This window comes from Balearica regulorum, chromosome 20, assembly GCF_011004875.1.
Source record: "Balearica regulorum gibbericeps isolate bBalReg1 chromosome 20, bBalReg1.pri, whole genome shotgun sequence".
Lineage (NCBI taxonomy): Eukaryota > Metazoa > Chordata > Aves > Gruiformes > Gruidae > Balearica > Balearica regulorum.
In genome coordinates, this window is record NC_046203.1 from 10,064,361 (window position 1) to 10,090,828 (window position 26,468).

The 26,468-nt window shown below is 53.6% G+C and overlaps 1 protein-coding gene across 3 annotated transcripts in view; it reads left to right on the top strand.

The window, feature by feature from the left end:
- The window catches only part of WHRN (whirlin), a 53,622-nt gene that overhangs the window by 21,532 nt on the left and 5,622 nt on the right, over positions 1-26,468 (top strand). For 2 of the 3 annotated variants that reach the window (XM_075772310.1, XM_075772311.1), the window contains exons 3-7: positions 6,266-6,391; positions 17,417-17,619; positions 18,053-18,089; positions 19,333-19,545; positions 19,881-20,093. In XM_075772310.1, coding sequence (XP_075628425.1) covers positions 6,266-6,391; positions 17,417-17,619; positions 18,053-18,089; positions 19,333-19,545; positions 19,881-20,093 — 792 coding nt within the window. Of the gene's footprint in view, positions 1-6,265; positions 6,392-17,416; positions 17,620-18,052; positions 18,090-19,332; positions 19,546-19,880; positions 20,094-21,752; positions 21,786-26,468 lie in introns of all 3 variants that reach the window. The other variant, XM_075772309.1, reaches the window with a different exon arrangement.

The following is a 26,468-nucleotide window of genomic DNA, read 5'->3' on the forward strand; positions in this document are numbered from 1 at the left end:
AGGGATGTGAGAATTAAATGGAATGGAGGGATGAAGGAGGTGCTGGCACATATGCACTTGTGGTTGTGCACATTATTGCAAATCTTTACGCTTTCCGTATCTGTGGTGTCTGTGGCAGGTTGAAGAGATGGCCATATTTCCCAAGTTTTGCTATGACTAGTTTTCTGCGCTAAGGGCATCCCTGTAGCTGTAATCAGTGGATCCAGTGTTTCGTCAGAGCCCTGCGCCCATCTTCCCCGTAGGTGAAGTAGCCGGTGGTGGTGGTCAGTAATAAGCGTGAAACAAATGGCTCGCACTAGTGCGAAGCTCTGGTGAAACGTTCTTGGAGCCACCGGTCCCCAGGACGGACACAGCAGCAGGTCGCGGTCCCCCAGTGCCATCCCAACAGAGGATGTAGCTTTTCCTTGCTGGAAAGATGAGACCTGCTTCCAGTGGTCACCTTGTGCTTCACAGCAGTTTGATTTTTATGATCTGTCCAGGCTTAAGTCCTCTAGATTTTCTGCGACAGCAAGGACCATTTGTGCTGTGAATTGTCATTGATGCACTTCGGGGATCAACAGCTTATTTCATTAAAAGCACTTTGGAAACCATCAGCCAGCAAAAACTCGTAGGTGCTGCTGAGCTGGGAGGAAGATGAACTGTGCAAAATGTTCTGTAAGTGTCGGACTGCTAATTCTCTGAGAAATGCCACTTCATCAACTGAATCGTTGCTCTGATGTGCTTATTGCCAGGGGAGCTGCTTATTCCTTTAAGCTTTTGGTGCAGCAGAAGAAAGAAAATAAACGTAAAGAGGAGAGTGTGAATGTCTCCTTGCCTTCAGGCAGTTCTGTATTCAAAAGTAGCTATAATTATTATAAAAAAATATAGAGATCTGTAATAACATTGCGTGGCTTGAATGTTTGAGACACTAATGGTGACTGCTTGAGCATGAAGGATAAGAGATGCAAGAGAGAGAAGGAAGAATTTCTTTCTATTAGATTGTAATGACATTTTCAGTGTGAAGTGATACAGCTCCCCATGTCCCTCGCTGTTTGCTTGCTCTGACCGTGCTGGAGTTTGCTTTGGTTGCCAGCTGGAAGCCTCTCCAGGCTCCTTGGGGGTACGTGGTCACTCCCCGCTTGCCTGCAGGTTTCCCGTGGTGACTGGAGTACGTGAAGCGACCTGCTGGTCCCCCAGTTCCCTGGGATAAAAGGTTTCCTCCTGCCTCGGGCCATCCGTAGCACTGTCCCGGCAGACTTACCCCCAAATGTCCCACGGTGTCAGCTCACCTCGCCCCGTGCTGGCAGGCAGCAGTGCCATCTCTGGTATTTCAGGTACGTTAAGGAGAAAAAGCACCCAAAAGCGATAATTGTGCCCCAGGGCTATGGGGCGCTGCCTGGGTCGAGCACTGCCCGGTGGGGAGGCAGCCGTTCGGCTCAGCAGCAGCGTGGCCGAGCGCCGGGCAGCGCCGCTGGGCTGGGACGTGGGACCGGGCCCCATGGCGGAGGACGTGGTTCAGAGACCGTCCTGTGCTCCTTCTGTCGTGGCCCGGCTGTCCCTCTGCGCTGAGGGTCACCTCTCAGCCGTGGGAGACGCTCGCTGCCCCGGCGCGCAGCCCCTGCAGGAACCTGTTTGCAAATCGGCGTGCCGCGCGGGCACGTTGCGTAGCCAAAGGCAGCGCAGTTGCTGCGCTAATACTAAACGCGCTCGGAGGTGGCTGGCATCGTGGCTGTGACAGCCGCGTCCCCTCACGAAGCCAGTCCTGCGAGGGGGGGTGGTGTTGCGGCGGCTCTGGCTCCGTTGGCAGCTCTGACTCTGCTGCTCCCAGTTCCTCGGTGGAAGGGTGGTGAGCTGGCTCTGCGTTCCTGCGAGCTGTGCTCGCACGTTTGCAGGATGTCAGGACACAAGCCAGTGGGGCCTCCTTGGCGAGCAGGAGGAGGATGAGCCCCGCGAGCCTCCTTAAGTGTTGTCTTTGTTGTACGGTCGCAGTAATGGCATGGAAGTAGCTGTTGGCACGGGTGAAACCTTCTCAGCCGCTCAGGCAGCTGTGTGCTGAATCGCACCGATGCAGAGTAATTCTTGTCTGAAAGAGCTTTTCCTAATGGTAAAATTGAATCTGTCAACAGGTAATTTCATAAACCCAGAGAAAAGAAATCCCATGCAAGAACTGACTCGGAGCAAATGCCTTACTCATGACGGCATTTTTTTTCCTTCATTTTCTGCTACAGGAGGCAGCAGATGTTTGTGTTGAAACTGAAATTAAAATTGTGACCCTGATCTTCCAAATGCTTCTGTGTTGTACACGCGGGAGTAACGGGGGGGCTGGACGCGGCCTCGGTACGGCGTAGGGGAGGAGGTGGGGGCTGCGCAACGTCTGTGCCACCGTGAGCCTGGGAGTGCTGCCCTTCTCAGTGAGGTTGGGGGAGCTACCTCGCCTGGATGTGCTCGGTTCCCCCCCCCCCCGAATAACTGCACAGCCTGGCTCGCCGCCTCTCTTTTAGGATGGCGTTAGGACAGCTGAGCTTCTGCCTGGCAGCGGAACAGGGGGAGGAGGGAGGAAAAGTGACTTGGAAATGGAACCAAAATGCCCTCTTCTAGGTCAAGATTTGCACGGAAGGGTTAATCGTACGTGTACAAACCTGCTTGCCCGAGTGCAAAAGCAGAAGTGCTTGGTCTGGGAAATGGTGTGTCGGGGGTCTGTTCCCAGGGGGCCCGGGCCCGGTGCTCTCCATCGTGGCAGGATGAAGTCAAGGTGGTGGGACCACTGGAAACAACAGCCTGGTCACAGTGGACATATTTAGCTCCCTCCTTGGACACAGCTTGGCCTGTGCTTCACTGTCATCCCGCAGGTTCCCTCCCACCCCACGGCCCCGTCTGGAGCGTGGGCTTACGGCGTGGGAGAGGTGCCCTCGGTCGTGAGGGCAGGGGGTGGGACAAGGCTGTGCTTGGGGCAGCCGGCATGACGATGCCAACCAACCCCACCTGACACCGTCCCTGCGGTGTGTCACTGGAGACAGCCTCCTGGAGGCACGAGATGGTTGGGAAACAGGGATAACAGGGGAGGCTATTTTGCAGGCGAAGTCCTTCGCACAGAATGACTCAGCCTTTGCTTCGTCCTGGCAATCAGCTTATCTCTGGGTTTGGCTCCTGAACGCTTTCTCTTCCCGCCTCCCTCGTCGCTCCCTGGTCTGATCAAACCGAGCCCCCTGCCTGCGAGCACTCGCTTTATTTCTCAGCTATTCCCTAAATCTGCGGTTCGTCAATAAGCCGAACGCTTACTGTGGTTATTTCCTCTGGCCCCTGCTGCTGCTGCCGTGCTTTTCCCGGCTGCCTGAGTTTCTCTTGCGATTTCCGCAGGGTTTATTTGGAGAGGCGTAGGTATTAGTTGATTAAGAAATGCAATTAAGCCTTTGACAACCCAGCTTTCTGGGATTGCCAGCAGCGATGTATTTTTAAGTAGTGCTTAGGTTGGGTTTTTTTCAGGCAGCTTGTGTTTTGGAGGGGGGGAGGAAGGTCCATCAGACCTTTATTGCTCGAGGCCGTATTCATTGCTTTCTGCTTCTTGAAGACTGGTACGCGCGTAAACAAACCAGCTCACGCAGCAGCGCGTCGGGTTTATGGGGAGAGGGAGTATCTTTTACTCGATCTGATGATAGCGGGGTGGGGAGAGCAGCTTCTCAGCTTTCGGGATAGCGTTAAAGGGAAATCTAAATGTCTTGATACGGAGCTACCCCTCCTGTTGCTAACTCCAGTGAGGTGCCGGCAGGTATATTTGTTGTCTGGGGACTCCTAGAGAAGGGAGTGTTGCCGTTACCAGCCTGTCCTGACCCTGATCTGTGGTTGCATGCACTTGGCTGTGGTTCTGCTACTTGTATTTTTCCCAACATTGGGGAATTTTTAAAAAGTATGGCCACGGTGTGGTGAAGAAATTACAGTAGAAGGGAAACTCTAAATGTCCTTAGACAAATGGGGAGAACACAGAAGGACTTTAGGAAAGTTGAATATTTTCTGGTTTTTAAAAAAACCTCAGTGAAATGTTCTATAAAGTAATCCTTCCATGTCCAGAGCAACATTTTCATGTGAAGACAAAATTAAACTGCCCTTGATTTTGACAGGCCAGCGCTCTGTTGGGTGGGTACAATGCCCAGCTCTCCTCTCCAGCCTGAAGCGTGAAAGTCTCTTTATGGCTTCTTCGTAATGCTTCAATCCTTAAACCGTTTCCAGCACTTTGTGCATCTTAAAAGCAGGGGAGGGACTAACCCAGGGAACGTCACTTTTGTACAGCCCTAGACAAAGATGCCGATACGGGTGGTTAATGCCTTACGGTTCTCGCTCTCCGGCTTTCCACGGTAGAGCCGTTTCTGGAGCGCGGGGAGCAGAGGGCAACGGCGCCGTGCTGAGAACCTGCCGCCTCGGTGGGATCACCCCACCTTTAGCTCACAGGTCCATAAAACACAGGCAGCTGAGGAGGCATTAATGCAGTTACCAGCCAGTTGTAATGCCGGTATAGGAAAGTAGGAGCTGTTCTGGCATCCGTTCCTCGAAGTACGAAATTTTGCAGCGTATAGTCCTTAGGTGGATTTATGTCCTGCTGCTGGTTTCTGTCTTGCTGCTGCCCCACCACCAAGAAGGAAAATGGGTTTTCAATACCAGACTCTCTAAGGCTGGGCTGAATTCCCTGCATGATGCTGTGTTCTTCAGAAAGGCAGGTTAATTAGGACTCCAAGCTGGAAATGACTTTTCCATGCAGGTAAATACATAAGCTTTTGATTTGACTTCGATGAAGAGTTTCAAATATAAAAGCCATTCACAAACAGTCCGTTTCTATCAGCATGAAACACATTTTGGCTTTTTTCATTTGTTTTTACTCCTGCTGTCTGCTTTTCTTCAGAATCGACTTAAAACTTGGGACAAAAGCAAAAAAAAAAAACCCACAAAAAACCACCCCAGATTTATTCATTTAGAAAATATCATGCAGCGAGTGAACAAAGGCCATTTTAAATTGAGCCTCCTCGAGGGAGCTAAACACAGGCTTGCTCATTCACTCTAAATTCTCACCTGGACTTTCATATATCATCAGGCCCTCTGAGCAGGAGAGGTTGGAAGAAGGCAGATGGGAAGCTGGCTGATAGCTCTGGCGTACATTGCAAAATCAGCCCCGCGGCCAGCGTTCGGTGGGGAACACAGCTGTCCAGGTGTGGCACTTCAGCCTGTCAGGGCTTCGTGGGAAATATTATCGGCATCTGGTGGAGTATGTGCTGGCTGTTCTGGGCAGGATAGATGGAACATCTGTCCTAGTGTTATTAATTAGAGCTAATAAGGCATATGGCTCTGCGGAGGAGTCCTGAATGCCTCCTGCGCCTTGGGCAGGCGGGGTGCTGGGTGGGGTGTCCTGCGGAGCTGCTGTCCGCACAGACCGGTGGCTGCTGCCGGGGTTGGCGGAGGTGACGTGGTGTGAGGACCAGCCTGGGCTGTGTTGGGGTCCTTCCCCACTGCAGCCTCTGTCTTGTTGCGTGTTCTCTGTGCCCTTTCCCGAGGGGAGGAGTGCCTGCAGCGGCCCCTCGCCGCACGGAAGAAGGGCAGAGAAACGGAGCTGGGCTCCAGTCTGGATGGGTGTGGGTAACCGCTGTGTGATCACACATTGGTCCCAGGACACGGGTGGGCAGAGGGGAAATTCGCAGCCGGTGCTGACTGGCGCCGCGCTGTCAGTGTCCGTGGCGCTCTGGGGATTTCTCTCAGCCGACCATCCACCCCGGAGACGCATCTGTAAAAGGAGAGAGCTGAAAACGGCCGCGGATCAACTTCTCCTCTGGTTTATGGTTGTAATCCTCCCAGGCCACATGCACTGCCCCTCATGTAGCTGAACCTCAGTCCTCCAGAGCTGGCCTTTCCCTCTCGTATTGCCCGCTGCCTGCCCTGTCCCGCAGGAGCTGCCCTGCCTGGCCGAGGGACTCAGCGGGGGTCCAGCTATCCGTGTTCCAGCCGGCCGTGTATCCTGCCTCTCCCTTCGCTTGCACGCTCTCCTCCTCGTGTTGAGGATTGCAGAACGGGAGCGGAAGGGTCCCTTTGGTGCTGCTTTGTCACTGTGTGTCCTGTGACACCTGGGGCTGGTGTCAGGGGAGGTGCAGTGGTCCTGAGCAGCCTGGCCTGCAGCCAGAGACCTTAACAGCAGCTCCTCTGGCCCCCGAGCGTGTCTGCCGTAAACTGGAGTGAAGCCTGTAGCTTGCTTTTTTTTAGTTGATGTTTTTAGTTGCTAATGCTGGAGCTGTCGCTGTCTCCTCTGCAGGTGAACCTGGTCCTGAATGAAGGGAAATCCCTGGGCCTCATGATCCGAGGAGGGGCTGAATATTCCCTGGGCATCTACATCACCGGTGTGGATAAAGGCTCCGAAGCAGAGAGCACTGGCTTAAAGGTAAGAGCGACCCCGGGGTGGGAGGTAGAGCTTCGCACGCCGTGGCTGCAGGGCCGTGTCGGCACGTAACTGGTGCTGGTCCTGTCCCTCCGTCCCCAGCCGAGCAGGGCTCTCCGTGGAGAGGTGAGCGTTGCATTTCTGGACACAGCTTTTCAGGGCGGGTTCTTTGGACGTTTTGGATAGTAAGCCTAGAGGGATCAGGGTGGTTGCGCAGAGAGAGATGCGACCTTACAGCTTCTGGAGTGGGTTGTACTTGCCTTCTGCCTTAGCACGCCCCCGCACCTGATTTCTCCCCCTTGAGACAGCCTGGGGATGTTGTTGGTGTGGGTATCTAGGAGTGCAGCCCAGACCTGGCAGGTGAAGAAAGTCACTCTCACCTCCCTGAGCTGGCAGGGAAGAGTTTTCTATTAAAGATCCTGGTCCCGTGCCCTCTTCCTGCATCTTGCATCCAAACCCATTATGTTTGGAGGTAATGTTTTGCGCCAGGTGCTCTTAGCCTGCCTGCAGGGAATGTGTTTGGCTGCCGCAGTGAGAGGGGGCCAGGCTTGCTGCGGTGGGAGCAGTTGCGTGCTGGTTTCCTCCTGCAGCATCGGCATTCACAAGGACTGTGCCCTAACAGGCAGAAACGGCGGGATCACCCTCGGCGATAGAGCAGAGCTGATCTATCAGCAGCCTGACTTGGTGTGACCTCCAGCTCCCTCCGTAGTCAGACTGGTTTCTAAAGGATGCTCTGTGGTTTGGCTGGGCCCTTCGGAGGCTGCACCGGTCCAGAGTCCCACAGTTTTACTGCAGACCTCTTGCAGCAAAAAAAACAAATGAGATCCTACATCTCTTTCATCCCACCGTGTACACAGGCGCACACATCACCTCCGAGCTCCTCCAGCCTTCCTGCTGTACTAGGCCTTAGAAAAGGATGGGACATCCTGGGACCTCAGCTGTTCCTGGGAGAGGCATTTGGAGTTAGTATTTTATATTTTCTAGGGTGTTCACCAGTAAAATAAGTTGAAAAGGGAGCCATTGGATTTCAGATGTATCTCTGTGCTAGTCATGAATGGGACATGTTTGAAACTCAAACTCCTCAGGCTGTGGGATTTTACTTCATCACTCAGGATTTCCTTCCTGGTGTGTGGTTTGGTTTTTTTTTTTTCCTCCCTAAATGACCCAACTCCCTGCAATCACATCATGCCTTTTTTGCTTCTTCCAGTGCAATCCCATGGGCTCTGAGAGTTCTTTCCCTATTCTTTGTGTCAGTTGGGACTCGATGGATGTTAAACTCCCTAATGTTCTCTCAGCGCCCTGAAGTGGTGCTGGATGGCTGAGGATCGAGGGGTAATCTGCTCTGATCCCCTCTCTGTATTGTGAAGTGATGTTTCTCCCTTGATCACCCCTGGGCAGTTTAGGGCTAAGCCTTCAGCTTTGCTCCTTTGGCCCCTTAAAGTCACTTAAATCTGTTAAGTCTGGTAGAACGAAGAGGGTGGACGGTTTGGTGGAGGGCTGGGATTTGGGCTGGGACAGATGCCTTCCCATCCCTCAAGTTGCTTTGGCACAAAACCCCGAGCATGGGGGTCACCAGGGTTCCCTTTATAGACAGAGGAGAAAGAGGGAGACGTTTGTGGAGGGAATGCAACCACTTCTGAGCTTAGCTGTCTGCCGCAGGCTCCTGTTTCTCTCTGCTGACTCTTTTGGACACAGAATGAAAATGCTGAACTTGGAGGTTTGGATCAATCAGGGCCTTAATCTCTCTCTTAGGCCCTTAGCAGGGAAATGGGGTTTGGACCCTGCCGTGTGAGAGGGTCACTGGGGCACTAGGGACAAGGAGCACCCTGGGGAGATGGCTGACTGTTTCTCAGGACAGCAAGAAGTGAGAGCTGCTGCTGGAATCTCCCTGCAGACCACCCTTCTCTCCCGGAGTGTCCGGTGATCCTCTGGGCTGGCCACCTCGCAGCCGCTCTGCCTGCACACGCGGCCGGGCTGCACGGCCGTCTCCCAGGGACGTCAGCGCACGCTTGTTCGTTAGCGCACGCTTGTTCGTTAGCGCAAGGCTGTGGTGAGAGGCAGCAGGGACGGTGTGCTGGGACGTGAGGATTTCAAGACAGAGATGGTAAGAGGCACAGGGCAATTTTTCTGCCTCATAGAGCTGGAGAGAGAGGGACTGGCTCGAGCTGCCCCGGGCATCGCACGGGTGACTCTGCTGAGCCAAGGGACCCGCCGTCTGAAGGAAGCCTGGTTGTCCCCAGTACCTGCTGACCCTGTGCCAGAGTGCCAGTCTCCATCTCACAAACACCAGAAGCCTGAAAGATTAAAGGCAGGAAAAGAAAAAGAAGTTGTGTTGTTTTCCTGAGGTTTGTTCTGTTTGTTTCATGCTCAGTGCTTCCATACTGCTCTGAATCCCTCTCTTCGCTGCACGGGGAAAATTGCTGCTTTTCTTGGCACAATCCACCGGCCGGTGAGCTCAGCACAGCTAATGTCGTACTGCAAACTCGTACACGGAGAAAAAATCAGAGCAGCATTACACAAGGCTTTCTCCCTCCACCTCTCCTTTCAGAAAATAATCACACGCACGCTGTAGTCGAAGCACACGGAGCGGTGTGTGCTGCTCCTCTCCGTCCCTGCCAAGCAAGGTCCCCGTTCCGTGGCAATTGTTTGCACATCAGAGCCTGTGCTTATTGATTCTTTATATCTCTCTCCTTGCTCTTCTATTTTCTAGTAGCTGATTTGTGTGTGCCAGCAGGCCAATGCTTTTCTGAATGTCAGGCTTTATGTGATTTCAGATACGCGCAGACGCTTCCCGCCCTGATTTGTGTATGCTGCAGACCGTAAATTTAGAACTGCTTGGAGGTTTGGAGATAAAGAAAGGCCTTTTGTGTTCTGCTGTTAGACACGATCGGGTGTAGACTGCATCCACGCGGCTTCGGGGGGGGGGGGGGAGTGGAAGGGATGTGATATCACAAGGAGGGAAGAACTGATGGGTAAATGTGATTTCCAGATAATTCATTGCTCTCTACAATAGAAAAACTGTGGATTCGTTCAATGTGGGCTCAACCCAACCTTGCTGGAGTCGATGGGAAGGCTCCCACTGACTTCCCAGGCAGCGGATGCTTCTGTGGGTTGTTACCAGATTTGGAAGAATCAACTTGTAAACAGACTTTTCATTTTAGGGAAAACCTTCTTGCATCTGTGGCACCAAATCAGAATTTTTGAATGCTTTAATAACATGGTTTACGTTTCCCTTGAATTTTGATTAAAGGGCGAACAATGCGGTATTGAAACCCAGTCAAAACCGAGGAAGTTTCTCGCAGGCCCGAAAGCTAAGCTGGCTTTTGCCTGCTGCAGAACCAGGGGCCGTGTCCTGAGAAGCGGGGCCCGGAGGAGATCCAGCCCCGCTGATATGGGTTTGGGTACCCCCGCTCTGCTCCCGCCGGCCGCGTGGCCACGAGGCAGAGCGCTCCGCAGGCGCCAGCGGAAAACAGGCTGGATCGCTGGAGTCAGTCAAGAATTAAATATTCACGCTCTCGGCCTTCGCCTTCTTTATGTTTATTCGTTCATGAAACTTCTGACAACGTGTTCTTTGGGCATATTTTAAAATATGCTGCCTCGGTGTAAGTTCTCAGACTGAAAAAACAGGGGTTAGCAGAGGACTGCAAAAGAGGAACGTGACCCAGGCTCGTTTGCTTTCGGCTTCTGTCCTTCCTGCCTCCTTCACCACGTTCACAGTGATGCCGTACAGGAGCTGGGCTTGTTCTGCTGGCGTTTGTGGCTCTGCTCATCCCCATTTCTTCCTCGTTCATTTTTTCTGGTGGTGTATTTTGTCAGGATTTTTTTTTTTAAGCCTTTTCTTTTTCTCTCCTTGACCTTTACATCAGAAATAGCAGATTTCAGGTAGCTTTCTCTGAACGAACAACTCAATATTGAGAGTTCCCTGCGCAAAGGCTGCGGAAAAACGAGGCTACCGCGATCCACGTATACCCATTTACAAGAGAAGGAGAGAAAAAGACTGTAAATAGGAAGAGGTGAATGATTTTACATCATCGGTGGCAGTCATGAAGCTGGCCTCTTGAAAACAGCCTTGTATTTTGAGGTCTGCATGTAAGCAGAGATACTGAAAAACAGAAGCTGATAAAAAAAGCCTTGTGGCTGCCTTGGAGTCTGGGGAGTAAAGTATAGAGCGAGAAACGCGATGAGGAGGTGCGTGGTTGTGGTACGCCAGATGTAACCTTTGCACTGGTCCTTCAATGTGTCACCTTCATGGCGACAGACGTTGAATTGCTCCTCTTCTGCGGCTACCAGAAACCTCCCCGCCGCAGTGCCAAACCCGCCGCCTGCCCCAAGAGACAATCTCCGCTCCTCGTACGCTTTTATTTCAGTCTGTGTCTGCTTTGTTCCTTGTATTTGTACTGCGAGGTGTTTGGGGAAAAGAACATGTTTTCAGACAGCGCTTGGCACCCGCCGTTCCCTTGCTTTGCTTCCAAATCTGTCTCCGATCCTTCAGGCTGTGTTGGCCTCGTTGGATGTGGATCATCTGCCCCGACCTGTTTCCCTCCTGGGGAAGCTGAGCACCTCCTTATTTTTTCTTAATTTGGCCATTTCCAAATCAATTCATTCTTTTTCCTGGCCATATTTTTAATTTCCTAAGGTCTGCTTTTGGTAATTATTTGTGCTAGAGAGAGACTCCTCCTACTTTAGTGGTAGCCGCAGGTGTAATTTAACCTCTCTTCTAGCACGTTAGTGGCATTAAATAAGACTAGTGCTGGTGCCAGACCATTTGGCATCCTATTAGCCCTGTTATTCCCAGCTCAATTTGGTGTCATTTGACATTAACTCATGTTTAAAATCTCTCACCTATTTTTCTGTCTGTGTGACTGAATTTCTCCCAGAGCCAATTTTGATTATTTTTTAAGAGACTTTAGGTGCTCAGGACCCTTGTCTTAAGCCCAGCAAGTTTCTCTTGACTGCACCTCCCTTTCCCATGTTATTCTCTCTGTCTCCAGAAAGAGAAGGAGCCAAGCCCGTCACCGAGGTCTGTTATTTCTGAACTCCAGTTCTTGTCCGTGGTCTGTCACCTTTTGCATGTCATGTTCAGCCCCTGCATTTCAGGGTCGATTCTTCCCTAGGAAATGAGAATAATCCCATTTTCAGAAGTGGTGAGGCACTCAGCAGGTCCTGTTGTGTCCACCCACCGTTACCCAAGCACGACTGAAAACTTGTTCCTGAAATATCCAGGGCAATAATTTTTCTGTGTTTTATTATAACTTTTTTGTGTCTTATTATTACTACTTTTATTCTGTGCTGGTTTGGAGCTGTGCAGGCAGCAAATAATTTGCCAGGGTCAATGTTTGGTTTAATAGATCGTTCTTTTGCATCTCTGCAGTCTTTTGTTACCTTCTCAGTTGACCTTGAGTTTGTTAAAAAAATAATTATCTATGATGTTAATTAGCAAAAAATCCTTTCCGGCTCTAATAGGAGCCTATCATCAAGATAGGCTGATTTGTAGGCGTTCGGGCTGTGATTCCCTTATCTGCCCTTCACCAGCAATTATTTTTGCAACGTCTTTTTTTTTTTCCCCTCCTGCACGAGATGCTTAAACTTAAGTATTTTGTGGTTGATTGTTCTCACCAAGCAACACCAGATCGAGGTGGTCTTGTGCTGGGCACTATACTAACGGAGCACGAGAGACCAGAGAGCCGCGAAGGACTTTGGATAAATGTTGAGGCAGCGATGAAGGACAGGCACGGACAGATGAAGTAGCTTGTCCAGGGTCCCTCTGGTCTCCCTGATAAGACGAGGGCTTGCCAGGTTCCTTTTGATCCGCTCTTGAAAGGAGAAACTTAAAGAAAGGTTATTAAATCTGTATAACAGTCTTGAACAAAAAATCATGAAAGTTTAATCCCTGATATAGAAAACTATTAAAGATTCATAATTGCAATAAAACTATCTAATCGAATTTGGATTTTCATTGTTTCAGTGCTGCAGTGAGCCCGGTGCTCCTTATTTTAGCAGCAAAATCCCTTCCAGTGGATTGCCCAGTGAATTAGAAAGACCTGAGAGATGATATTCATTACACCTGAATGTGAGTTTCTCTTGGCAGTTTAGGCAGTCACACTTCTTTCCCTGCCTGTTACGTTGGCGGTCAGCAATTTTCTGATTGTTGGTTTAAAGCTGACGGAGCTCGAAAGGAACCTGAGATATTTGTGGAGTCTGATGGTCGGGAATGTGGTTGTTTGTGTCCTTTACCTTCCCTTGGGCTCCCTCCCTCCCTCCCTTCCTGTTTCTTGGTCTCTGTGGATCAGCTCAGGTGGAGCTGGCTGCCTCTGGCTCTTTCTGCAGCTGGTTCACAGAGGTGAGTTGGCTCCAGGCTGTCTGTCTTTCAAACCAGGGAAGTGTCACATCCCTAGCATATGATTTTGGCAACCGATCTGTGCTCCGCAGTCCGCAGGGGTAGGTGTGAGCATCCCACCCTGACATAGCTCTGCTCTGTGCACTCTCCCCTCCAGCCCGCCAGTGCAAAGGGCCACCATCCCCTGGTCAGGACCTGCCACGTCCGACCCGTCCCCAGTGCTGTCCTTCATCCTTCCCCAGGGAAAGTCAGAGAAGGGGAAGGCCAGCCAAGAGCCAGCAGCTCCATTTGCGGGACCTGCTGCTTTGGGCATCTTACTGGAGCCAAAGCAAAAGATGGTGAAGCGGGACCTGGCCTGTGCCAGCACCAGGGCCCTGCAGTGCTGTTAGAATCGTAGAATCTTTAAGGTTGGAAAAGACCTCTGAGATCATCAAGTCCAATCCTCAACCCAACACCACCATGTCTACTAGATCATGTCCCGAAGCGCCACATCTACACATTTTTTGAACACCTCCAGGGATGGTGACTCCACCACCTCTCTGGGCAGCCTGTTCCAATGCCTGACCACTCTTTTGGTGAAGAAATTTTTCCTAATATCTAACCTAAACCTCCCTGGAGCAATTTGAGACCATTTCCTCTTGTTCTTTCACTAGTTACTTGGGAGAAGAGACCAACCCCCACCTCACTACACCCTCCTTTGAGAGCTGTTGCGATGCATCTGGCACGTGCTCCCTCTTCCCTTTGAGCTGCAGGCTTGCATCAGCCCAGCTTGAAGGCCTTGGCTGCCTTCTTGGCTGGCCAGAGGAATGTGGGTCTATCTCTTACCCACATCATCTCTTTTGCCTTATTAGCTGTGCAGCTGCCCCGTTGACAGCGGTTATGAAGACAGCAAGCAGAGGGCATCGGCTGACCCCTGTGAGGACAAAACTCAGGGGCCTTTGACAGTGGTGTTGGTAGGGATGGGGCTCTCCTGTGCTGCCACAGCCCTTGCTGTCCCCCAGCCCCTCTGTGTGTCACAGGGGAAGGCACTGTCCCCAGAACAATGAGGCAAATCTGCCCAAGGTCGCTGGACGGAGCTGAACGCAGACCGAGCTCTGCTGCCTCCAAGCTGCGTCCAGACTCAGTGATCTTAAAGGTCTTTTCCAACCTAAACGAGTCTATGATTCTATGTTGCTCTTGTACCAGGTCCTTTTCTCCTATCGATGATTCAGAGCGTCCTTCCAGCCTCACTGAGCATCCTCTGTCCTCTCATCAGAGGGAAGGGTAAATGGAAGCCCTTCTCTGGCTTCTCATTATTGCCAGCGTTATTTTGTATAGCTCCATCAAGCTCTCCACACATTATCTCTTCTCTAAATTTAACAGGCTTAATCTTTTTGATCTGTCCTTTCACAGGCACCTTCATCTGCCACTAATCATTTTTGTTTCCCATCTCTAGAACTTTTCCCTCCACATCTCCTTGCAGGGCAGGCAGAGATGTAACCAGGGAATGCAGTCACAGCAAGGTCACGCATTCCCTTAGATATTGTCACTACTAGTTTTAGAGCTATTTTTGATATATTTCTTACCACGGTTTCCCATCATGTTTTTTGGTTGCAGGCTTACTTGATCATTCTCCCATCTGCACCCTGAGCAAAGTGGTCCATGAGCTGTTGGTTATAGTCTTTCGCCTGTGTCCTCTCTGGTCATTCAAGAGGCATCAGTCACATCTTGGCCAGTGGCAAAGCCCTGCCTGGTTCTTCAGGGCACCTTTACCAGCCCCTTCTGACACCTCTAGTCTGAACTAACCCAAATAGTTGAGTGTTGCTGGTAGATCTTGACTCCTTCCTCGGCTCACTCTCACACTGCTGCTGCAGGCATCTGAGGATCTCCTCCCCACCTTCTGGATGTTCAGCAACCCTCAGGTTCTCCCATTCCTTTGCATCTCTTTATTGCTTCTCAGGGAGATCCTGAGCCATCTCTCCCTCTGCATCTATTTTTGTAAGGCCAGAGGAGCACGAAGGTCTCCATATGTGACCCTCCGTGGCCCTGCAGCGGACGGGGGGAAGCTGCCGTGCCTCCTTGGCGCTTGGAAACTCTGCCTCCGTAATCCCTTAAATAGCCCGAGCAATACTATTTGCACAAGTACCATGCAGCGGATTTGGGAGATTTCTTCTGCCCTCCTCTGGAAAGTGGGCTGGAGCAAGTGAAGTGCTCCTGGAGCTTTGTGATGCTCTGAGGCCGTGCCACCTCTCTGCTGTGCCTGCACAAGGCACGTGGAATTTTCTTGAAGACTCATTTCAAAACAAAACAAAATGTTGTAATAATTAAACTGCTGCAGTCTCCCCTTGAGGGCTGCTGGGAGGACCATAATTCAAGGAAATTGTGTTTTTCCTTTGCTATTGAGCCAACTTTGCTCTACAGCAGTCTGTTCGGGAGGTGCCCTGGTGCCACGGGAATACAAAAAACCTGGCAGAAGTGGGATGCTGAGACCACAGCAGAGTACGAGAGGGGCTGGGCCGTGGCCTCTGCTTTGATGGCTAAAACCCTCTGTCCGAAATGGTCACTCATGCTGCTGTTGAGACTCTGCCGTATGCTCCCGGTTGCACCCTGCACCCTTGGCTGGTTACACCGCAGCTGGGACAGCCTCTCACCACTGGGCCACTGTCCCCGAACGTGGCTGCTGGCAGGGTCAGACCCTGCTCACAAAACACCCTCGCGCCAGCAGGACTCTCAGGACTGGGATTTGCAGCGGTTCCAGACAGCCTGAGGTGGGTCCTGCTGCCCTGTCACCTCTGACAGCTCTGCTAAGCCGTGTTCACTTCTGCCACCCAGGGATTCTCCACCAGCTCGCTCTTCTCCTTCTCTCTACTTGATTTCTCACGAAGGTCACCTCTCGGTGATCTGAACGGTGTCTGTCACACCACAGACCTCAAGACAGCCAGGGTTGTGATCAGGGGTCTCTCCTGGCCCGAGCGGCAGGATTTCTCTCTGTCTTTTCTTCCCCATTCTTGTGCCCTCTCTGCTGAGGATGTCCTCGTGGGGATGCCCAGACAAGCCACGGTCGGGTTTTATCAGCGCTGTGTCTGACACGGTGGCACGGCCGCTCTGCCCTTGGTTCCCACCAGCCCTTCACCGGATGCACTAGTGGAATGGAAACCTTGTCTCAGGAAGACAAAGTTAGAGCAGTGGATGTCTTGACGAGGGGTCCTGTTAACCTTGAAGCCTCAACGGTTGTTGGATCGGCCATCTGGATGCCACAGGCTAGTAGATACCAAGTGGGAGTGTGCGCGCGAGTGTGCAAGGTGCTCGCGTGTGTGTCAGTCCTACCGCCGCAGCCCCTGGCCTTCCCTCTCAGCTGGCAATGCTGTGCCTGGAGAGTAGCTGGTGCGAGCCTGGTCCTGTGCTCTTGTGAGCTTCACCGTGGCTGTGGCATAAAACAGAGGCGATGTCCAAGCACGGGAGCTGTGCTCTGATTTCTGGACTAGGTGCTGCCTCCTCGGCCCAGCAGCTGGCTTCCCCTCCCTGCCGGAGCGGTCGCTGGATCTCTCGTGCTTTATGCTGAGCTGGGCTTTGCTGGAGTTGTCCCGTTGTCTGCTGTTTCACCCCAGCAAAGTTCAGGGTAGCACTGGTGGAACCTTGGGTGGCAGCGCAGTCGCAGCCTGCCACGTTGAAGTGGCAGTGGTTAATCGTGGCTTCTCATGGGAGTAAATGATTTTAAGAATCTGGAGAATTAATCCCAGTGCTCTGAGGCTTCCTTGACCCAGCAGCAGAATGAGATGGACTGAGGTGAAAGGATCGTTTTAACTCTCCGTGTTTTTAGCCTTAGAAATTCTTCCTGCTCCCTCTTTTCTCCTCTTCTCCAGGATGGAGGTGAATTATTCAAAGGAGCGTCTCCTTCTGCTTGTATTGCAGCATAAAGAAAATAAGACTGTGTTTTGACAGAGCTGAACAGAAGCCTATGGTTAAGCAAAGATACAAAAGCGTTTCAAAGAGGTGACTTATCAGAAGCAGGGTGAATTGTGGTATGGGAGTGAGGAGGAGTGGCGCCGAATGCCCTAGAAACAAAGAGAAAGAGGAGCTGGGATGAAGGGGGAAATGCCAGATGAGTGCTGTGAACATGGCCAGGCTGTCAGGGAAGCTCCTGATTGCAGCAAAGGCCCTGGCCCCAAAATGAAAGCTCTCAGGAGCAGCTGTGGAGGAAATGGGAGGAGAGGAGAGATGAAATCCAGCTGTCTCAGATCCTACAGTTCACAGAGAGTTGGAGACTCCGGTGAGTTACTCAAGCTGAACCCTCCCTGCTGTACACAAAGATCCAGAGGTTCGGGGCTTCCACAGATGGTTCCTGGCCTCCCAGATCAACAGGAGGCGTTGGGGCTAGAGGTCTCGATGTTCTTTGGGGGCTGTTTTAACCAAGTTGCTCTATGGATCTGGTTAATGGAGGACACTGGGCAGATTGATCTGACTTGGGATGCTAAACAGACTTGTCCAGGCTTCACGGCCTGGTCCTTCACTGGCTGTCAGCTTGAGTGCTTGGCCTCCAGCCACCAGCACTTGGCCCCTTTCCCTCATTTTTCTTGATCCCTCCAATTGCTGCGTCCCTAGTTTGGTGGTGGGTTAGACTGAGTAGTGCCTCCCTGGCTGGGAGAGGAAAGCAGACTCCGAACAGGAAAGCCCCCAGGGCCTGCCAGGCTCACCCCATCCTGACTCTACAGGTAGGAGACCAGATCCTGGAGGTGAACGGCAGGAGCTTCCTCAGCATCCCCCACGACGAGGCGGTGAAGCTCCTCAAGTCTTCCCGCCACCTCATCATGACGGTGAAGGACATCGGGAGGCTGCCCCACGCCCGCACCACCGTGGATGAGACCAGGTGGATAGCAAGCTCCCAGATCGGAGAGACCCTCGTCAGCTCAGCAGGGTATGTGCTTGGTACATCTTGGGCAAGCTTGAGGTGTAGGGCTGCCGACCCAGAGCTCCCGTAGGGAGATGGCATCACTGGCCTGTAAGGTGGATCAGGTCTGGACAACACGCTGCTGCCTCTTCCCTGTTCTCACCCAGAGAAGCTGTGGCTGCCCCGGGCTCCCTGGCAGTGGTCAAGGCCAGGTTGGATGGGGCTTTGGGCAACCTGGGCTAGTGGAGGGTGTCCCTGCCCATGGCAGAGGTGGGACTGGATGGGCTGTGAGGTCCCTTCCCACCCAAACCAGTCCAGGATTCTCTCAGGCCAGAAGCTTTTGGCTTACAGTCACAGAGAGGAGAGCACAGAACAGATCTTGTGCCAGGCCTCCAGTGATGGATGGGTGATGGGCACGTGATGCGTGCTCAGTGGTAACTGATCTTCTTCCTCCTCGCAGGGCAATGGGCGACTGTGCTGCGGAGGCGACAGCCAGGGTAAGAGATATCAGGCCTTAAATATGAAAGGGATGCTAGTTTTATGAGAACTGGTGGGTTTTAACTGGCTCTAGCTTTTCTCCTCCCCACCTTGTGTTGCCAGCTGTGTTTCTACCCAGTGACATAATGGGTAGCCCCTCTCCTGTGCCGCTGGTGGGTCAGTTCTGCAGCACGTCTGGTGCCTTCCAGCCTGGGAATGATCACATTAATGGGCAAGGGTCAATAATCACACACGGGCAAGGACCATGGGGACTCCCTCCACCCTGCAGAAGTGACCATGATGCCTTCCGCATGGTGGGTCTCTGGGCCATGACAGCTCCTGGGACCTTTCCCACCCCAAAGCAGAGCTGAGCCAGCCCTCTCCAGCGCAGCAGCCCGCGACAGGGCTGCAGCAGCGGCAGCGGCTTGCCCAGTGCTGTGACTGCAGCTCTGTGCCGGCATGTCTTCTCCAAACGCCTCTTTGTAAAGCACGTTTCTTTTAAATAGAAATGAAGCAGCAAGGTTTCACAGGTGGCTTTCGCTGATAATGCCTTTGCACTGTTTGCTGGCAAAACATGCTCCCCAGCCTCAACTCTCCTCTTGGTGTCTCCGGGATAGTCAGGGTCTTGCCTGGCTCCATATCCCTACGCTGACTGTGCCAGCACTGCCTGGGAGGGGAACAGCAAGGACTTGCTGTTAGAAATCCCTCTCAAAGAAAAAAGGCTTTTATCTGCAGCCAGACATGTCTCTCCCTGGGACTCCTCTGGTTGCCAGTGGCTCTTTCTTCCCCAAGGTCTGCTTCGAGCTTGCGGCGGGGGCAAAAGTGCCTTTTACACCAGATGGGAACCTTGCCTCTGCCAGGAGGGAATACAGCCTGCCCTTAAATCCGAGCTGGTCAAGGGACAGCATCCATGCTTGCTGAACAGAGCTGGGAAGCCGTTTTGTTTATTCAAGTGGTGCTGCATAAACTCGTGGCAGTGACAAGTAGTGACACTAAGTGAGCAGCCGTGCTGGTGGATCCTTGGGGGTACCTGCCTCCAGGCGTTTTCGGCATCTCCCTTCCAGTCCCGCTTTCCAACTTCGCCGCAGGTAGTTGGGTGAGAGCAGTGGTCTGAAACGCCGGTGGCTTGTGCTGGTAGGCAGAGCCCAGAGCAAGGGGGCAGTTCTTGGTCCTGCCTGTGCTGCAGGAGGGATGGCCGCGCTCCTTTTTCAGCAGCTGATTCCTTGGCACCCCAGCCCAAAGCCTGTCTCCTGTCTTCCCCAGCCCGTGTTTTACCGGGGCCTGGCCGGCTCCCAGGTGACGCTGAGCAGCATGGTGAACCAGACCCGAGTCATGCTGGAGGAACAGGCACGGCACCTGCTGAATGAACAGGAGCGGGCCACCATGGGGTACTACCTCGAAGAGTATAAGGAAGGCAACATCTCCGTGGATGCTCTGGTCATGGCGCTCTTCGAGCTACTCAACACGCATGCTAAGGTGAGGCCCACACCAAGGGCAGGGACAGTTTCTTGTGCCCGGTGGGCTGAGCAGAGCCACTGTCACAGTGTGGCTCGGTGCCTCTGAGGTTGTCTGCTCAGGGCCAAGGGTGAGGGTATGAAAGCAAAATCCAGACGTAGGAGATACTGGGGGAATCAGGTTGGTGTTCAGTGGCAGAGGAGCTTCTGGTAAAGGTTAGGACCAAAGGTCCTCGTGCGTTACCTGCTCGTACATCTCATCACCACTGTAGAAGAGCGCGGGAGGATGGGTCTTCGCCGACCCAGGAATATGGTCGTGCTCCAACCTCTCTTTGGTTGTCTGTCTGCCTGGCCCAGTTCTCACTGCTTTCAGAGGTGCGGGGTGTGATCTCCCCGCAAGACCTCGACCGCTTTGACAACCTGGTGCTGAAGAGAGAGATCGAGTCCATGAAGGCACGTCAGCCCTCGGGGCCCGGCATCGGCACCGGCTCCTACTCTATGATGTCCTACAGCGACACCGTCTCTTCCTCCAGCAGCCACTTCACCGCCACAACCGTCAGCTCAGCCCGGGTGAGTCCCTCCTGGCTGTTCCGTTTTCTTTCAGCACTTGCTCCTGGCAGCCCTACAACAGCCTCACTTCCCTGGAGTGCTCTGAAAGCACTTCACCCCTCAGGAAACCCTGTTCACTCTGCTTCCCCGATGGATTCCCTCAAAGCTTTTTTTTTTTTTTTTTTTTTGGTTTGTTTGTTTTTTCCTTGCCACCCAATGCCTGCCGCGTTCGCCAGTGCTGGCTGTCGCTTTTAAATCACCTCCATAAAGACACTGGCTGCCTGTTCCCCATCCCAGTGGGGACCACAGCGGCCAGGCCAGCTGCCATTCCTGTCCCAGCCCCTGCCATTCCTGTCCCAGCCCCTGCCATTCCTGTCCCAGCCCCTGCCCACTCTCCAGCATTAAGCGGCAGCGCTCCCACGTCTCTCTGCCAGGCCTTCATTGCACGCACCGTCTAATTAAGTTATCGTAATCACCTCAGAGTGTGCAGGCATACAGCCCTGAAATTAATTTCCTAGCCGTAAAATGCTTTTCATCATAAATGCATTAGCAACCTTGGAAATTAAAACCTTCATGAAAAGAACGGATGACAATAGGCTTTCTGCTAGTTTGCCAGCCAGCAAAGCAGCCCACGGCCGGGGAGAGTGGGATTGTGCCGCGGAGAGCCCAGGCAACGCAGCCAGCGTGGGGGAGAGGCGGGCGGCTTCCCTGGGGCTGGGCCTGCCTGTGCACTTCGGTCCAGCCTCCCCAGAGGCCTGGGAGAGTTTCAGAGCATCAGAGCTGTGCTTTTGTCCCGTCGACTTCACAAATACCCATAGGAAAGCCATCTGCTCTGTTCAGGATGGCTTACAGCGAGATCCTTTCCGGATCAGGGTAAACAAAGCCAGTTTGGTGCTGCTCTCCGAAGGTCTGCTGGGAAAAGCTTTCTGAAGTCTCAGATGGCTGACACAGGTCTGCCGGGACTTGTGCACTGAGCGTGACGCCCTGTGCTCATGCTGTACCACTTGCTTTGGGTGCACCGTGCTCTCCCTCCCGCTCCGTGACACCACGTGCCAGGCATGGCTGCTTGGCCTGGGGTGCGAGCAACGGCCCAGCCCCGCCTGGCACACGAGCCCAGAGGTCGGGGAGGGAGACCGGGATGCTGTTCTGGCATAAAGAGAGCGGGCACCGCTGTTTGAAGAGCTTCCTTCAGGACCGTGTGTCCCTCGATCACACCGCAGGTCCTCCCCGGCAGCGCGGCACCTCTTTCCAAGGGTGTGAGAACGTGCACCCCTCTGAGCTCTGCCGCGGGTGGTGGGAACGCTGACGCTCGAGATGGTTGCCACCACTGCTGGCTAAAACAACTGCCAAGCAGAGAGCACCAGCTCGTGGTGGATGGTGCTTATCTCAGCTAGCGGGAGAGAGGGGAGGGGGGCAGAGCTCCCCAACTGTTTGCTCTGCCTTGCTGTTGCCCTCCCCAGCGCCTCTCGCGGGGGGGGGGGGGGGGGGGGCGCCCGTTTCAGCCGTCACCATCGGCACTGGGTGCGGCTGGACGTGGATTCTGCAGGGTGGGTTTTGGGGGAGGAGGGACGTGTTGTGCCAGGATTTGCTTGTCTCACTCATTTGTTTTGCATCCTCCCTGATGTTATGTTTTCGCTTTTGTGCTTGTTTTAATCTGCTTTTCCCCTCGCACGTCCCCAGGAGCGGCTCTTGTGGCTAATAGACCTGATGGAGGTAGGGGCTGTCAGCGAGACGGGGAGCTCGAGTGCTGCGGTTGCCATAGTAGACGGGTTGAGAGTGCGCGCGAACGTGCGTCGGGTGGGAGGCGGGTACAGGCTGTCCAGGGGCCAGCATGCGACTCAGCCGCGTGAACAGCCGCCTCGTTTCACCCACCTCTGCCTTTTCTTCCTGTGGCTCTGCTGAGCCGTTCCGGAGTCCCCTTCCCCAGCGTGGCTGCAGGCCCTGGTGCTGCGGTGCAGACAAGTCTCAGCCTTGAGCCGAGCCCAGCTGGTACCAGCGTCCTGCTTGCGCTAAAGCAGCGTTGATGCCTCATGGACCCCAGACTGCCCTTCCTGCCCTGTTGCGTGCTCTCCCTGCTGCTGCGCTGTCTTGCTGTACGGGCACCCTGGCTAAATAACCAGTAGGCTGGTCACATCCTGTCACACATCCTCAGGGATGGGGGGAATTTTCTTTACGGGCCTTGAGTCTGCAAAAATCAGTGCCCCAGTGCAGGAGGGGTCGGTGTGCTCGCATTGGGCGTGTTCAGCCTTGGAGAAATCCTCACACAGACTTTTTAGAGAGGGTAGACCTCAAAAATCCCTCTGCATAACAGAGCCCTTGGTCGGGAGGAGGCTGAGAAGAGCCGCAGGCTTGTGTCCCGCAGCGCAGCTCCGTGGGGCGGAGTGCGTTCCCTCCTTGTCTGGGAGGAGGTCGCTGGGGTCCCTGGGCTGAGCACACACAGCGAGTGGTGGAGCTGAAAGCTGCTGGTACTGCTTTGGGAGAGGGGACCTCTGGTAGCCGTGAACCTGGCCCAAAAGCCACATCCCTCTGGGAATGGCACTTACCTAGAAGAGGGTAGCTGTAGTGTTCCCAGATGGAGTTTGTCATGGGCACCCTGAACCGTGGGACACGTTTCTTTGGCTCCATGACCAAAGGCAGCGACACTAGACCGGGCTCCCTGTCCCTTCAGCTCTCCATGGGTTGGTGGGTGAACTAATGCCAAAAATAAATAGTACAAGGCTGATCAGGACCTGCTGTGCAGAAAGTGATTCCGTTATGGGATGCTTGGAGGTGAGACTAAGCTGTGTTTGATGGTGCCACCCACAGATGATGTGTGTCTGCCTATCTAAGTGTCACCCTCACCCCTTGTAAATCTTGGATCTCCAGATGAGTCCTGCAAAGCAGAGGTTATTTGTAGCCTGCCATAATCAGATGCGACTTGTCTAATCGGAGCAGTATGAGTTTCTAATCGCTTACAGACAAGGCAGTCTAGCATTGCCTTTGTCCCTGTCCCAGCCCTCACTGCTAGGATTATGGAATCGAAATCCCTGTTGATTTCATTTTTCTTCTCCGCTGCCTCCTAGCAAAGGCGCTGCCGTCCACAGCTGCCTTCTCCTCCCAGGGCCTGATTCCACAGGCGCTGACTTGCTCCCAGCTCCCCGAAGCTGCAGGATTGGGCCCAGAGCAGTAACCCAGTTGAGTTGCTAGCCCCTGTCCGTCTTTGGTCTCCGTTTCACAAGCAGTATGAGTAAGGAGAGGATGGCACTGAGCGGTTCCTCTCTCTGGAAAGTGAATCTCAAGCACGAGAGCCCACAGCCTCTCTGGCAGCTGATCTCTGTGTCCCCAGAGAGAGAGCAGAACAAGAGCAGAGCAGTGGGGGACATCTTCCTCACCTATGTCCACCGTTACAGAGCTGCTCCAGCTCCCGGCTGTCCTCTGACCCCCTCCGGGACAGGCACAGATGTCCCATGTGGAGGGTTCCTGTGCGCGTGGCACGATCCTCTCGGGCGATGAGGATAGAGATGGAGTGAAGCCACCGCGGGGGTGTCATTGCATCACCCTCAGAGCCCCCGAAGTCGGAGAGGTCTGTGCTCAGGCTGGGGCAGGGCCAGGGGCTCTGGGGCTCCTCCACCCCCCCCAGATGTGTTCTGGGGTGGGAGAGAGGAGGAAAGCTGGGCTTATTCTCAGACTGGTGCGCTTGTTCAAAATTTAAACCCTGCGGGAGTCAGGCTGAGTAGCTCTGCAAAGCTAAGGAAGGGGAAAACAAGGGAGGGGAAAACAAGGGACTCGCTTGGAGCTGCGAGGTTAATTAAAGGTTGGGTTGTATTCCCCAGGGAGGTGGCAGTTTCTCCACCACTTAATCTGAGGATGGAAACTGCCTGTCTGGAAGATGCTGTCCAGCTCCATTGCTCCTGCCCTGGACTCTGTGCAAGATAGGAGGGAGGAGGATGAGGCTTTGGGCATCCTGGGCCAGCGGAGGGTGTCCCTGCCCATGGCAGGGGGCTGGAGCCAGATGATCTCTGAGGTCCCTTCCAACCCAAACCAGTCTGTGATTCTATGGCAAAAGTTTTCCAGCTGCATCCTGCAGAGGGGCTGGAAGAGCCTCGCCTGGCCCCCAGTTTCTATAAGTAACTAGAAAATAGATGGGCTAAAGGAGCAGAGAGTCGGTAGGAGGGAGCAGCCTCCTCAATAAAAACTCATTTTTCAGAGCAGTGGCACGTGGCTTCGATGGGTCTTCCAAGGGAAATCCAGGAAAGCAGAGTCTTAAAATAGCCAATTCCTGAAAGCAAATGTGCTCAGCTTAAAACCCATTACATTTTATAGCCCAGAGCAATTTCTATTTAATTGCTTTTGCCCCCAAAGTACTAAGCTTGGGGAAAGGCAAATTCCCTGCACACTTCAGCAGAAAGAAAGTGCCCTGAAGAGGAGGAGCAGTGTCGGTGGCCCTGGCTGCGCAGGGCGAGCAGAGCCGGGGCAGCAGGATGAGTGCTGGCAGCGAGGGCGCGGGGTGCGGCGCTGTGCCCACCCTCCCTTTGCCGGGAGGATTCAAGTCTCGCTGCGGACTGGTCCTAGCTACGAGGCCTGGGCTGGGACACGGCACACGATGGGCCTGATGTCATGGTGATGGGCACGGAGTTCAGCGGTAGGGCTGGGGGAAATGGCACGGGCAGAATTTTAGGGGGGGCATCGGGCGGACTCTTCTCTCTTTAGTAGCGACGTAACCATGGCTATCTGACGGCAGGCTGCTCCCCGTCACATCACGGGGGTCTGGTCCTCACGCGTCTGCCAGCAGCTCGGTGAACTCCTGGAGGCAGGCTGAGGCTGGCAGCGGGAAGAGCTTGGGACACCGAGATCCTCTCACGTGAGGCCAGGCTGAGCTGAAATGCCACCGTCTCCACCTTGGCTCCTCTCCTCGTGCCCGCAGCCATTTGGCTGGATTAAAGGCTCTGGGCAGCAGCTGGAGGTGGGCTGGTGCAGGGGGAGGGTTAGATTCTTGGGCAGCTTTCTGCAGAACAGCTTTCTCGTTAGAGGAAACGATGGCAAAGGGAGGGAGCTCTGCGGTGAGCGCGCTGGTGCAGTTTCGAGCGGTTTCTTCAGCCCTGCATTTTGTCCGGCTGAGCATCTCTGCTCCTTGGCGTCCGTGATGGCACTCGAGCTTTTTAAACTCGTGGGCGCTTCAGGTGAATCTGAAGTCCTGCTGCTAATACGTGCACAGCCCAGAGCAGTCCGTGATCCTTTTAATCAATATGAAGGCAGGTCGTTTCTGAAACAGCCTTCCTCCAGCCTCAGGCGTATGGTATCGCCCCGTCCTTCGTGCCAGCGCTTGGATTTGCAGAGTCCTGTGGTGCGTCAGCTCTGGCTGAAGCCTGATCTTTCTGTCGCTGCTGCCGTGTGTTTCAGCCAGATCTTGTCTGCTGCCCTGGCTTGCCGCGCGGTCAGTAACCCAAGAAGGGGTAGGGGAAGTTTCTCTTTCAAAAGCCACCTGCCTTTATATTGGATTGATGATAAAATCAGCCCTCGACAGAGGAAGGAGTGGTTTCCCAAGCTACTACTTTCCCTGTTGCTTTCTGAACAAGCCATTTCTTTTAGTTCTCATTCTCCAGGGTTTCTTCTGATAAGCCACAGAGATAAAAGCACTTTCCATCAATGTTTTTGCTGCTTCTCTAATGTTCTTAATTGTCTCCCGTGTCTATTTTGGGACGCTAACATCTTACAGGCACAGCGGCAGCCTCCAGCAGATGGGGGAAATGCAGATGCACCAACATTTCAACTAAGCAGTTGTTTACCCTGCAATAAATAACACACAGTTAAACACAAACTGTACCCTGCCCATTCCAGCACAAACACACAAACATCCCTGTGAACGTGACAGAAATGAAGTACACCCTTTCCGAGCAGCGGCAGACGCTTCTCCGGATGGGGGGTTCCTGTGGGAGGGGGGTGCTGAGTCTGGGTTTGCTCTTGCAGGGGAACCAGGCAGAGCTGGGGATGTGCACCACCGCAGCGCATCCCCCAGGAGAGTACCTGGGGCAAAGCCAGCAGCAGAGCCACGGCTCTGGCCTGGACTCAGGACCGGCTGGGTTCAGCCCCGTTCAGGCCAGGCACGGCTCCCCGGGGCAGAGCTCCGCACCCAGCCCCCTCTGCACCCCCCAGCTCTGCCCTCCCTGCTGGTGCGTAGCCAGGGTGCCCGTTTGCTCTGTCAGACTGTGTCCCGTGTCCTCGCCTTGGGTCCATCCCGACTGACAGCTGCCCCTGCGCAGACAGACTGACGCATTCCCGAAGCCCTTCTTGACGTCTGGAGCTGTGACGTGTTCAGAGCTGTGATGTGACGTTTTCTAATGACATTTTGACTCATTAAGGCAGTGGCAGCGGCTTCTATTAGCATCTGAGGCCGACTGCTCTGGTCTGCAAGGGAGG